The 14,963-nt window shown below is 42.5% G+C and overlaps 1 protein-coding gene across 1 annotated transcript; it reads right to left on the bottom strand.

Moving 5' to 3' along the window:
• Positions 1-1,844: 1,844 nt before the first annotated feature.
• On the bottom strand, positions 1,845-13,544 carry LOC129847215 (gasdermin-E-like). The gene is made up of 9 exons (XM_055915039.1): positions 13,477-13,544; positions 12,988-13,242; positions 10,335-10,545; positions 9,501-9,663; positions 6,217-6,337; positions 3,251-3,378; positions 2,609-3,062; positions 2,307-2,380; positions 1,845-2,099 (listed from the first exon to the last, which is right to left on the bottom strand). Exons 2-9 carry the CDS (start codon positions 13,190-13,192, stop codon positions 1,872-1,874), a joined length of 1,584 nt encoding a protein of 527 aa, XP_055771014.1. The 5' UTR covers positions 13,193-13,242; positions 13,477-13,544; the 3' UTR covers positions 1,845-1,871.
• Between the last annotated feature and the right edge of the window lie 1,419 nt (positions 13,545-14,963).

Genomic DNA, 14,963 nt, shown 5'->3' with positions numbered 1-14,963 from the left:
CTCACCTCAGAGAAGTGTCTGATGCTCTCCCAGTCACCCCATCCCAATCCCCTGGATAAAGCCCCTCTCACCTCAGAGAAGTGTCTGATGCTCTCCCAGTCACCCCATCCCAATCCCCTGGATAAAGCCCCTCTCACCTCAGAGAAGTGTCTGATGCTCTCCCAATCCCCTGGATAAAGCCTCTCTCCATTCTCACCAATAACCACCATTACATCGTAGTTGTAAAGACAAACAAGGAATAATAATGATTCAACATCCTTTCCTAATCTGTCCTGAACTCTTACTAATTTTGTAACGGTTTTACAAGTCATAAAGAAAGAAATGCAATGACATCGTAGTACAATTAAGTTGTTCCTTCTCTCTCTCTAACAAAATCCATCCCTCTCCACCACCCCCTCCCTGTTCTCCCCCCTTTACCCCACCAAAGCCACGCTTTACCCCACCTCCCATCTTTACTCCCCCTTGCCTCCCCAAGCCAAGCTTGTCCCACCCTTTCATCCTTACCCTCTTACCAACCAGAGCCAGTTCATCACCACCTCCCCTCTACTTCCTCGTCCATTGTCCTTCATTCACACACAACATATAGCTTAGTCCTCCACACACCCATTCTATCACACCCTCCTACACATATTCATATTCACCCTCCTTCACTCTCCCATTCATATGCACAGACACATACCCACACATATACCCACTCACACCCACACACACCCACACATATACCCACTCACACCCTCTCACCCACACACACCCACACATATACCCACTCACACCCTCTCTATCTCTCTCACACCCTCTCACACACACACACAGCATAGGGTTTCTGATGACAACATGTCTACGTTGTTCAATCACTGTGAATCAGACATCACAGGACCATCATACTGACTCCACATATTGGGGATGTTATCTCTGAGTAAAGACAGGACCATCATACTGACTCCACATATTGGGGATGTTATCTCTGAGTAACGACAGGACCATCATACTGACTCCACATATTTGGGATGTTATCTCTGAGTAACGACAGGACCATCATACTGACTCCACATACTCAGCATTGGGGATGTTATCTCTGAGTAAAAACAGGACCATCATACTGACTCCACATACTCAGCATTGGGGATATTATCTCTGAGTAAAGACAGGACCATCATACTGACTCCACATACTCAGCATTGGGAATATTATCTTTGAGTAAAGAATCATTATTAAAAAGAAGGAAAACTTCATCACCCTGGTATTCTAGACATCAAGATGACCAGGGTGCTGGACTTCCTCTTTGTTTTAATACGTATACTTTTTGAACCTGGTAGCACAGTAATGTGAGAAAGTTTACACTTTCAAATGTGTATAGAATAATAACAGACTTCACAGAAATGTTTTGAATATTCTTTGGACATGATTCTGGTGAACAGTATTTTAACAGGATTCTGTTTCTGTTCTTGTCATGTGGGTCACTTTGCGATGCTCAGATGTAGGACCCCTCCCCTCCTCCCTCCCTCTGTAATGTGCCTTTATGTTGTATTATCTAATGATTAGAAGAATGGAGGTCGGGACGTCTGATATCGTTTGTTGAACTTTATTGAAAGCGTTACAATGTTACATACACTGTTGTTCACTAGTTCTTCAAATCAACTAGTGCAGGAGTCAAATACTGGAATAGAATACTGAGTGTATCAGTTCAAACTGGATTTACAAGTTGCATGGTCTCTCTCCCTCTCCCTCTCTCTCTCTCTCTCTCTCTCTCTCTCTCTCTCTCTCTCTCTCTCTCTCTTTCTCTCTCTCTCCCTCTCTCCCTCTCCCTCTCCCTCTCCCTCTCCCTCTCCCTCTCTCTCCCTCTCTCTCTCCCTCTCCCTCTCCCTCCCTCCTTACACTAAAGAGGCCAGGCCTTTCACAGTGATACTCATGACTAGAGGAAGGTATCCAGGCTGGTCCTTCATCTCTGTCCTCAGTGTGTCCTCCTCTCTCTTCAGTGTAACTTCAGAGTGACCAAAGAGACTCTCTGTCCTCCCAAACACCTCCTCCTCAGTCAGAACAGCCAGACCTGCATCTCTCAGAGAGAGGGTCTCTCCACTCCATGCTGCCACGTGATGCACCTGGAGGACAAGCAAGATTATATACTGCTGTATTATGCCTGTATGGCTGCGTTTAGACAATCAGATCAGCTATGAAAAAGATCTGATATGATTGGTCAGAAAAAAATTGATGATTGGGACGATTGGGATTGGGACATACATAAAGTATTTTTTAAGATGAATACAGACTTGTTTACCAGTGTAGCAAAATGGGAAGTGTGAACTCACCAGGATCTGCAGGGCCTGTAAGACTGGAGGACTGCAACAGGATCCCAACACAGACAGACCCTCATCTGTCATTTCTACAAAATAAATATGCACACTTTTTTAAAAGTTGGGAGCACCAGTGCTACCAATGAACATTTCTTCATTTAGAGCCGTGTGAACACATGCCATGAAACTGGAACGGGAAGTGTCGCAGTTGACAGGGTCAAAGGTTAAGTTACGTAATTATCCAAAAAAGTTGTTGAAACGGAACTGATCCACGTAATGATAAACAGATGATGTAATGTAATAGTGCTCCATCTCACCATTCATGGCACTGACAATGAGGTTGATGGAACAGAGCAGTGAGGGTGACTCGTCGTCCGTCTGGCCCTCAATGAGGTTGGTGGAACAGAGCAGTGAGGGTGACTCGTCGTCTGTCTGGCCCTCAATGAGGTTGGTGGAACAGAGCAGTGAGGGTGACTTGTTGTCCGTCTGGCCCTCAATGAGGTTGGTGGAACAGAGCAGTGAGGGTGACTCGTCGTCTGTCTGGCCCTCAATGAGGTTGGTGGAACAGAGCAGTGAGGGTGACTTGTTGTCCGTCTGGCCCTCAATGAGGTTGGTGGAACAGAGCAGTGAGGGTGACTCGTCGTCTGTCTGGCCCTCATTTGATTCATCAGACTTGTGTAAAAGTTCCAGTATGGCCTGGACTATCTGCTTCTCAGTCTCCTCCATAAGATCATCCATGTCCGGTGTCTCACCAACCAACATCTGATCCAGCTGTGAGGAGAGAGACAGCCATACAAGAGTGTAGATGAGAAACTGAAGGGAGGTTTTAAGGATAGAGCTCAAGACAGGTACTGACATACTGAGTGGTATAGTACCTCAGAGACTTTTCTTTAAAGATCCACTGATTTATTTGAAGTGCTTGTAATCAGCAATAGTGAAATAGTGAAATAGTGCCTCACCACATTCTCCAGCACACTGACTGCCTCTCTGTCCTCCATGGTTGTCTTGAGGAGCTGGAGCAGAGAGGAACGTTTGGCTGTTGGCAGGGATGACAGCACCTGGAAATGACCACTCAGTTTCTCCAGTTCTGTCAAAAGGCAACAGACTGTAAATAAATACTGGTTATAAATACAAAAAATGTACATGTGATGATGTTGAATAAAGTGGAAAAATCATCAACGTAATAGAATGTAGTATTTTTTTCAACCTACTTTTGACCTAAATCCAAAGACATGGTGAATGTGTTTGTTGAATTCACGTTAGTTTACAACCTCAATCAAATGTAATTCAAAACTAGACGTTGAACTGACTGACATCTGTGGCCAGTGGTAAACAACACAACGTTTGTATTCAGATTGAGAGAATCAGAGGACTCAACTGCCACTTTTTCAAAGTATGTTATTTTCTATGAATTACTTAAAAAGTTACAACAAAGTTACTGCAATTGTAACTTAAGGATAGGCTTGACATTCAGGGCTTCTGCTTCACCCAAATACCAACATCCCGTAGTCCATTCACTACAGCATCACTAGACTTACAGGATACAAACAATTGCATCACTAGACTTACAGGATACAAACAATTACATCACTAGACTTACAGGATACAAACAATTACATCACTAGACTTACAGGATACAAACAATTACATCACTAGACTTACAGGATACAAACAATTACATCACTAGACTTACAGGATACAAACAATTACATCACTAGACTTACAGGATACAAACAATTACATCACTAGACTTACAGGATACAAACAATTACATCACTAGACTTACAGGATACAAACAATTACATCACTAGACTTACAGGATACAAACAATTACATCACTAGACTTACAGGATACAAACAATTACCACGTCAATCAAATCATCAGATGTATTTATAGTCCAACTGGAAGGAAAACGAGGAAGGAGAAACATAGCTGCTCTGTCTGTCCAGTGGTGTCATTACCTTGATAAAGAATGCTTTCCTCTTGGAGCGACACGACCGCGGACATTCTGATTGATCTAAAAAGTTGCCAGGCAGGTTCAAACCCACCGTTTCCAAAGGAGCACACCTCTATAGCCAAGAGAACATGGTATTAGACCAATGATGTACTGTAACCAGTGAACAAAGCAGGGTTAGATTATGGTATTAGACCAATGATGTACTGTAACCAGTGAACACAGCAGGGTTAGATTATGGTATTAGACCAATGATGTACTGTAACCAGTGAACACAGAAGGGTTAGATTATGGTATTAGACCAATGATGTACTGTAACCAGTGAACACAGCAGGGTTAGATTATGGTATTAGACCAATGATGTACTGTAACCAGTGAACACAGCAGGGTTAGATTATGGTATTAGACCAATGATGTACTGTAACCAGTGAACACAGAAGGGTTAGATTATGGTCTTAGACCAATGATGTACTGTAACCAGTGAACACAGCAGGGTTAGATTATGGTATTAGACCAATGATGTACTGTAACCAGTGAACACAGCAGGGTTAGATTACGGTTTTAGACCAATGATGTACTGTAACCAGTGAACAAAGCAGGGTTAGATTATGGTATTAGACCAATGATGTACTGTAACCAGTGAACTTGAAACTACACTTGTACACTAGAACTTTGGTACTTTGTAAAGTACCTTGTAAAGTTTTTTTCATGATCTGGAGGATGATGTTATCCTAATTGTGTTATAGTTATAGCCTTTGATTTATCTCCTAGACTAGCAAGGCTGCATGAAATTAAGTGATGCCGGCAATACCTGACCTCCATTCCTCACTAAACCACATCTCTCCACCCTTATCAGTGACTCAATACATTCCAAGCTTAATTGCCTCCCCCATATACATTCCCCCAACAGACTTTATTTTACCAGGCAAGTCAGTTAAGAACAAATTCTTATTTTCAATGACGGCCTAGGAACAGTGGATTGTTCAGGGGCAGAACGACAGATTTTCTCCCTTGTCAGCTCGGGAATTCGATCTCGCAACCTTTCGGTTACTAGTCCAACGCTCTAACCACTAGGCTACGCTGCCGCCCCGTTAATAAGCATTAACTTCTGGTGTAGAAACAGACTATGGCACTCAATATTTCAATAGGATACCTGAGAATTAATAATATTTAGAAAAGTCAGAACCCATCAGAACCCAGACTGACCAGGTGAAAGCTATGATCCCTTATTGATGTTACTTGTTAAATCCACTTCATCAGTGTAGCTGAAGGAGAGGAGACGGGTTAAAGAAGAATTTTTAAGCCTTGAGCCAACTGAGACAAGGATTGTGTGTGTGGCGTTCAGAGGGTGAATGAGCAAGACAAAACATTGTATGTGCCTTTGAACGGGGTATGGTAGTAGGTGCCAGGCCCACGCCGTTTATGTCAACAACTGCAATGCTGCTGGGTTTTTCCCACTCAAAGGACATCCAGCCAACTTGACACAACTGTGGGAAGCATTGGCGTCAACATGGGCCAGCATCCCTGTGGAATGCTTTGGACACCTTGTAGAGTCCATGTCCTGACGAATTGAGGCTGCTTTGAAGGCAAAGACTCAATATTAGGAAGGTGTTCTTAATGATTTGTACACATCAATAAGGGATAATAGCATCACCTGGATTCACCTGGTCAGTCTGTCATGGAAAGAGTAGGTGTTCTTAATGTTTTGTCCACTCAGTGTATATATTATATATTTTGTTTATGTTTAGCTCACATATTATAATTTCACAGTGTACATTAATGTGTCTGTAATAGAATATAACCAGTTATAACCACAACCAGCCAAACACAGGCTGTGACAGGCTGTACAGCGTACTGGATACGCACATTAAAGGATAGAGGAGGTAGCTTTGTACTAGTAGATTGATGAAGGCGTACCAACGTGAAAAACAAAGGATGCAAGTATTTTAATGAACCATAAACTCCCTCACCAAAGTGTCCATCGAGTTTGACCTTGATCTCCTCAATGCTGTAGGCAATGACAGTGTTTTTAGGAATCTCCAGGAACACATCTTTGACTCCATGTACTTCTACTTTCCCCTTTACAGACACCTGTAAATAAACCAAAAACGAGTTAATCAGAAACAAACCATTTATGTTTCTACAACAAAAAAACAAGCGATAACAAAATGAACTTTACTTAATTGACTTCCACTTTAAATCTGTGATACGCTATCGTGATTTGGATATCGTCATACCACCATGTCAGCTACAGACACACGGGTTGGATATCGTCATACCACCATGTCAGCTACAGACACAAGGGTTGGATATCGTCTTACCACCATGTCAGCTACCGACACAAGGGTTGGATATCGTCTTACCACCATGTCAGCTACAGACACAAGGGTTGGATATCGTCATACCACCATGTCAGCTACAGACACAAAGGTTGGATATCGTCATACCACCATGTCAGCTACAGACACAAGGGTTGGATATCGTCTTACCACCATGTCAGCTACAGACACAAGGGTTGGATATCGTCATACCACCATGTCAGCTACAGACACAAGGGTTGGATATCGTCTTACCACCATGGCAGCTACAGACACAAGGGTTGGATATCGTCATACCACCATGTCAGCTACAGACACAAGGGTTGGATATCGTCTTACCACCATGTCAGCTACAGACACAAGGGTTGGATATCGTCATACCACCATGTCAGCTACAGACACAAGGGTTGGATATCGTCTTACCACCATGGCAGCTACAGACACAAGGGTTGGATATCGTCATACCACCATGTCAGCTACAGACACAAGGGTTGGATATCGTCATACCACCATGTCAGATACAGACACAAGGGTTGGATATCGTCATACCACCATGTCAGCTACAGACACAAGGGTTGGATATCATCATACCACCATGTCAGCTACAGACACAAGGGTTGGATATCGTCATACCACCATGTCAGCTACAGACACAAGGGTTGGATATCGTCATACCACCATGTCAGCTACAGACACAAGGGTTGGATATCGTCATACCACCATGTCAGCTACAGACACAAGGGTTGGATATCGTCATACCACCATGTCAGCTACAGACACAAGGGTTGGATATCGTCATACCACCATGTCAGCTACAGACACAAGGGTTGGATATCGTCATACCACCATGTCAGCTACAGACACAAGGGTTGGATATCGTCATACCACCATGTCAGCTACAGACACAAGGGTTGGATATCGTCTTACCACCATGTCAGCTACAGACACAAGGGTTGGATATCGTCATACCACCATGTCAGCTACAGACACAAGGGTTGGATATCGTCATACCACCATGTCAGCTACAGACACAAGGGTTGGATATCGTCTTACCACCATGTCAGCTACAGACACAAGGGTTGGATATCGTCATACCACCATGTCAGCTACAGACACAAGGGTTGGATATCGTCATACCACCATGTCAGCTACAGACACAAGGGTTGGATATCGTCATACCACCATGACAGCTACAGACACAAGGGTTGGATATCGTCTTACCACCATGTCAGCTACAGACACAAGGGTTGGATATCATCATACCACCATGTCAGCTACAGACACAAGGGTTGGATATCGTCTTACCACCATGTCAGCTACAGACACAAGGGTTGGATATCGTCATACCACCATGTCAGCTACAGACACAAGGGTTGGATATCGTCTTACCACCATGTCAGCTACAGACACAAGGGTTGGATATCGTCTTACCACCATGTCAGCTACAGACACAAGGGTTGGATATCGTCATACCACCATGTCAGCTACAGACACAAGGGTTGGATATCGTCATACCACCATGTCAGCTACAGACACAAGGGTTGGATATCGTCATACCACCATGTCAGTGACAGACACAAGGGTTGGATATCGTCATACCACCATGTCAGCTACAGACACAAGGGTTGGATATCGTCATACCACCATGTCAGCGACAGACACAAGGGTTGGATATCGTCATACCACCAAGTCAGCTACAGACACAAGGGTTGGATATCGTCATACCACCATGTCAGCGACAGACACAAGGGTTGGATATCGTCATACCACCATGACAGCGACAGACACAAGGGTTGGATATCGTCATACCACCATGTCAGCTACAGACACAAGGGTTGGATATCATCATACCACCATGTCAGCTACAGACACAAGGGTTGGATATCGTCATACCACCATGTCAGCGACAGACACAAGGGTTGGATATCGTCATACCACCAAGTCAGCTACAGACACAAGGGTTGGATATCGTCATACCACCATGTCAGCGACAGACACAAGGGTTGGATATCGTCATACCACCATGTCAGCTACAGACACAAGGGTTGGATATCATCTTACCACCATGTCAGCTACAGACACAAGGGTTGTATATCGTCTTACCACCATGTCAGCTACAGACACAAGGGTTGGATATCGTCATACCACCATGTCAGCTACAGACACAAGGGTTGGATATCGTCATACCACCTTGTCAGCTACAGACACAAGGGTTGGATATCGTCTTACCACCATGTCAGCTACAGACACAAGGGTTGGATATCGTCATACCACCATGTCAGCTACAGACACAAGGGTTGGATATCGTCTTACCACCATGTCAGCTACAGACACAAGGGTTGGATATCGTCTTACCACCATGTCAGCTACAGACACAAGGGTTGGATATCGTCATACCACCATGTCAGCTACAGACACAAGGGTTGGATATCGTCATACCACCATGTCAGCTACAGACACAAGGGTTGGATATCGTCATACCACAATGTCAGCTACAGACACAAGGGTTGGATATCGTCATACCACCATGTCAGCTACAGACACAAGGGTTGGATATCGTCATACCACCATGTCAGCTACAGACACAAGGGTTGGATATCGTCATACCACCATGTCAGCTACAGACACAAGGGTTGGATATCGTCATACCACCATGTCAGCAACAGACACAAGGGTTGGATATCGTCATACCACCATGTCAGCTACAGACACAAGGGTTGGATATCGTCATACCACCATGTCAGCTACAGACACAAGGGTTGGATATCGTCTTACCACCATGTCAGCTACAGACACAAGGGTTGGATATCGTCATACCACCATGTCAGCTACAGACACAAGGGTTGGATATCAGCTTGCCTGCAGTGGTGTGCTGCCTCAGTCACCAGTTATTTGAGAAGTGCTTGCTGGCTGGTTACTCTTGTTATCACACCTACCGGGACTCCAGTGACATTCCCTCCAGCACCAACGTTTCCAGCCTGATGCTTTTTTTCTCTTATCGAGCACGGCTCACTCGTCACAATCCTCTCCATCACCACCCCAAACACAGAACTATTTTTACGGGCGTCCTGGATCAGAGAGAGGGACATGTCCAGAAGCCTGCAGGAGAGACACAAATAAATGATGCAACGGGGATACTTAATCAGCTGCACAACTGAATGCATTCAACTAAATGTTTTCTTCTGCGTTTAACCCAACCCGTCTGAATCAGAGAGTTACGGGTAGCTGCCTTAATCGACGTTCAAGGCATCGGCCTCCGGGGAGCATGTGTTTTTGGGTTGTTACCTGCCTTGTTCAAGAGAAAGGCAGATTTTACCACCTTGGGTGGATTCTGGGGATTCTAACCAGTGACCTTTCAGTTACTGGCCCAGCGCTCTTAACCGCTAGGTTAACTGCCACCCAATCAATTTAGACAAAAATCTGGAACTTTTTTCCACTAGGGGTGCTGGTAAGTTTTTTTTAAGTCCCTGAAACTGTCTCTCGCTCGACAGAAATACAAGGTTTTAGAAATGACATGAAGTTGACTTACATCAAAATGATTGTTTCTGCTTTTAGCTGGAATTTTGTGTGAGTTATGTTGTTTACTTGAAATCCCAAGGGCACAGTCACATTATGTTACAAAGGTTTCAGCATGTTTCACTGATCATAGTGTGTGTTTACACATGGACAAAGACCCACCTGTAACTTTCCTTTCAAACTTCCTCTTCCCCATTCGGATGTCTAATCATTGACTCTGATCTACTTCATGACTATATAAGAGGGTAGCTTACTTGTCTTTTGAGATGTTTTGTAACCACTTAACGTCAACCTCTTCTTTCTTCAGTTTGCCAAGGGACGACTTGAGTGTGGAGGCGTGTTTTGCCCCCATGTTAAAGTTTAAATCCACTGCATATGCTGCCAATTTTGTCTCCACATCTACGCTGGCATCTTGGCTGTCACCAAATGTCCCACCGTAGCCCACAAAGTCACACTCCTTGACAGCTGAGGGAAAGTTCAACATTAGAATGGACTCTATGCTATTATACCATAGCACATATCTATAACAGACACATCCAAATAATATGGACCTATACAAATATTGCCATTTATGAATTTGGCACATACCACACACACGCATGTTTCCTGTTATATATCAAATGGACTGATTTATAAACTTAAATATACAACAAAAGTTTGCTTTTTTTTTTAAACTGAACTTGCTTCCTGCAAACTTTAGACCACGCAATATCTATCTAGTGGTTGAAGTATTGTAAAGGAGCCATGTGCCGTTAGTGAGAAGAGCAAAAATCTGTGTTTTATTTTTGGAATCAAATATAAATAGACACAGAAATCTATTTCCTATTTATTTTATTATCATGACGATGGCAGACTACATTCCTCACCTTCTCTGGTTGTGATGGGTTCCTATTCCTGAAGGAGCCATACAACAAATTACCAAACGCATCTCTCATTTAATTTGGCCTAGTAGCCTAGTAAATAGATAGGCTATTTATTTCAAGTTTTGCTGTAGGCTATGCAATCACATAGGCAGTGTGGTTTATAGTAGGCTACACAGTTGAATTTAACAGGTGAACAGTTGATCTTTTACATTGAAGTATATATGCTAGTATGGTAAGGAAGCTGCTGTATATTTTTGTTGATTTGTAGTCTCAGAATTAGCGGTTAGTCCAGTCAATGCAAAACATGTTGAATTGAAATGTTCTGCTGACAGGTCCACAACCATTTACCATTGTCTTCTCTTTCAGAAACAGTCTTTTTGCCAAATACAGCATAAGTTTAAAACTTTCTGCCAACATCTCCAAAAACAGTTGATAAAATGTGCCATTGCTCTTTCTTTTAGGAACTGCTGTTGCCTAATTCCAATAGTTCCGAATTATACAGCGTTATTGTCACCATAAAAGGTGAATGGAGGACGTTTCCAAGCAGAGTTTTACTACAGGTCTGATTTATAATGGGAAACACGCATATCCGCTTGTGCCAAGTTTATAAATATCTATATTTTTATACATAGTATTCTTTTCAGAAATGGTGCAAGCAGATATTTAGTGTGACATTTACGCAATAGTTATAAATGAGGCCCAATTGCATAAATTTCACACAAAATATTTGCTGCGTGTGCAATTTCTGAAACAAATACGTAGGCCTATGGTTAGAAATATTGAGATTTAACAACTTGGCAGACGCCATACATTCGCAGTTCCCGTTATACATTATACCTGTTAAAAAACTTTGTGCGAGTGAACAAGCATTATAACTCCACCTGGACAGCACGCCCTCTATTCACCTGTTATGGTGACAATAATGCTGTATAATTTGGAGAATATTGGAATTAGGTCACAGCAGTTTCTTAGAGAAAGAGCAATGGCACATCTGATCAAATGTTTTTAGAGGTGTTCACAGAATGTTTTCATATTTTTCAGTAACTTATGCTGTATTCGCCAAAGGACTATGTCAGTTTCTGGGTGGCAGGTATCCTAGGGGTGAGGCGCATTGGGCCAGTAACCGAAAGGTTGCTGGTTCATATCCAAGAGCCGACCAGGTGCAAAATCTATCTGTACCCTTGAGCAGGGTACTTAAACCTAATTGCTCTGGATAAGATTGTCTGCTAAATTACTCAAATTACAAAAAACAATGGCAAGTAGTTTTGGATCTGTCAGCAGAATGTTTGAACTCAACAATGTTTTGCATTGACTGCACAGTAGGCTACAGTAGTTGTATGCTTCACTGTAAAATAGAATCTGTCTGTTCAACTGTTACATTTGACGCTATGTTATGTGTGGGAATATTAACCCATCACAGTCCGAAAAGGTGATGAATTTATTCTTCAGTGGTTATGAAAATACTTTATCAATCAACTCGGCTTTATTAAGGTACTATTGTGATAGCCTACTGTCAAGAAATAACATTGACAGCTGAAACACAATCCAGTTGATAAATGAATAGGATTTTGTTGCATTCATGCATTGCTGCACCGTTTATCATAAGCCCTAGCCTATACATAGTATTGGCACTGACAGTTAAACTTATCAGCATTGGCGCTTTTAACTATAGATAACAAAATTCCAGATGTAACAATGTACAATCAGTCTATTTTCTGGCAATTTATCCGCTAATTTGACCGGCATTGCTCGACGTAGACGTGAGAAAAATAGACTTCCTTTCTAATTTGACATCCTATGGCACCCTTAATGCTTGTAAACCGCCTGTTTTCTCACAATCACTCATATGCATTCTATTTCCATTATGAAAAATAAACCTTTGTGTGATTTCGACTTTAATGCTCATTCATGAGCACAGTTTAAGGAAGTGACATGCGCCAAGTTTATAATTCTCACTATTTTCATGCGTACGTATTTTAAGAAATGTCGCACGCTGATATTTACTGTGAAACATACAGTTCTAAATGAGGCATCGGGAGTTTACCTGGGTTTAAGGGTGGATTTTTGGTAAGCACATCATCGAGGGTGAACTTAGTAGGCGTGTATTTGGTTTTCCAGAAGAAATAGGACTGTTTGAGAACCAGTGAGAGAGGGTTCAACTTGCCACAGTTGTTCAGGGAGGACACAGGTATCAGGTTGCCGTCAGAATCCACGTTCTTCACAAAGTTTTCTGTTGCTGAGGCAAACATAGCTATAAGTCCAAAGAGGTTGAGGAGATGGCTGAGAATGGTGTGTCAGGCTAAGGACAAACAGAAAGGACAAAGAAAAAAGTAATAAATGCAAGTCCAAACAAGCCTTCTCAACAGCATCAATTCAAACTACTGTAAACTACATTTCACTCAAAGCATGAAATGTGACATTTTCATACATTTTCAATCCCATAATATATTTATCCAGTGTATCCTGAAAGAGCAGTATTTCATATCTCTGTTGACGTAATCTGCAAGAGCTTCTATAGCTACCAGGTTCTCACCGTTTCTTCCTCCAGGTCCTTGGGACTCAGTCAGTGCTAAATCTCTGAAGGGGATGTGTCAGTCGCAAGCCTATAAGAGGAGTGTCTTTGTCACACCTCCTTTTCACAATGAAACAGGAGCTGCATTCCAAATACACCCACAGTGTGTTTCCTAGTTTGATTAAATACAGTAGTGTCCTACTACAGCTGGAACCAACTATGCCAACCAGTCCACAATCACAATGCACTGTATAAAATAGCAGGTTTCTATGTGAATTCTATGTAGATTTCTCTCTACAACTGTACACTGTGCTGTAACAGTGGACTAGCCGCTAGCATGTCACTGTAGGGTTTTCATGTATGTGGTTTCCAATAAAAGTACAATAAAAAGCTTATTCAGATTCAGAAGGGTTCTGTGTAGAACCCTTCTTTCCTTCCAAATAATCATCAAAGAACCCTTTCTTCCAGAAATGGTTTGCAGGATATAAAAAGTTCTAGGTAGAATCCTTTGCCTTAAATAACCATCATTTTCCAAAAAGGGTTCTTCAGATGAAAACGGCTCTTGGTAGAACCCTATGCAAAGAACCCTTTTGGAACCCTTTTTTCTAAGAGTGTAGCTATACGTGTTTGGGTTGGTTTAATCAATTGAATCAATCCATGCCCATTTTCAACATCTCTTTCTAAAAAAAAGAATTCAGAAAATATAAGCTAATTAGCTGGCTTAAGAATGATATACTATAATGTCTTAAATGCATTACCTAATAATTCATTACATAATCATAGGAGTGTCTTTAATCTCTTCTTGGGAAACTGTCCTGTTCCACTCTGCATTCCTGCTCTTCACTTCTGTTTCATTTCATGAGAAAATAACTTCACTAGAAGCAGGCAGAAATCAAGGAGCATGTCTTTGGTACATGCCAAGTTGCAGGGAAGCATAATGTGGTTTAGGTGTTGTCATCCTCATGTTAGTGAAGCAGTGTTGGGGAGTAGTTCTTACATGTAATCCAACATAACACAGTTTAGTTCGTAGAAGCACCTCGGTGTACTGTATGTCCAATGTGCTTAACTGGAAGGTCCAAGTAGACCAGGGATGGGCAACTTTGATGGGGGTGGGGGCCACAAATTCTAAACTCATCATGAAGGGCCTCAGTTGCTCGCAGGTCTGTGTATCCACATGTGCATGGCACCCTATTCCCTACATACGGCTCCAGGCAAAATGTGTTCACTATATAGTTGTTACACTCCCCAGCAAGAAACCAAACATTTTCGCTCAAACAGAAGGGGGAACTAACAAAGAGTCCCTGACCAACAACCAAAACAAAACAGGTGGGGTTTAAGGAGGGGTTCTGAAAGACACTCATGGGGGTGTCCACCGGAAGGTGACTAGCAACAACAACTGGAACAGAAAAGATACCCACCATGAGACCCACTAAATTCACCAAAGAAGAGGCAAACAAAATAAAAACCCAAACCAAACTTAGAGACAGGAAGCAAACCATAAAGTAGAG

This window comes from Salvelinus fontinalis, unplaced genomic scaffold (assembly GCF_029448725.1).
Source record: "Salvelinus fontinalis isolate EN_2023a unplaced genomic scaffold, ASM2944872v1 scaffold_0763, whole genome shotgun sequence".
NCBI lineage: Eukaryota > Metazoa > Chordata > Actinopteri > Salmoniformes > Salmonidae > Salvelinus > Salvelinus fontinalis.
Note: the sequence above shows the minus strand (reverse complement) of the source record. Positions and strands in the feature narration are given on the sequence as shown.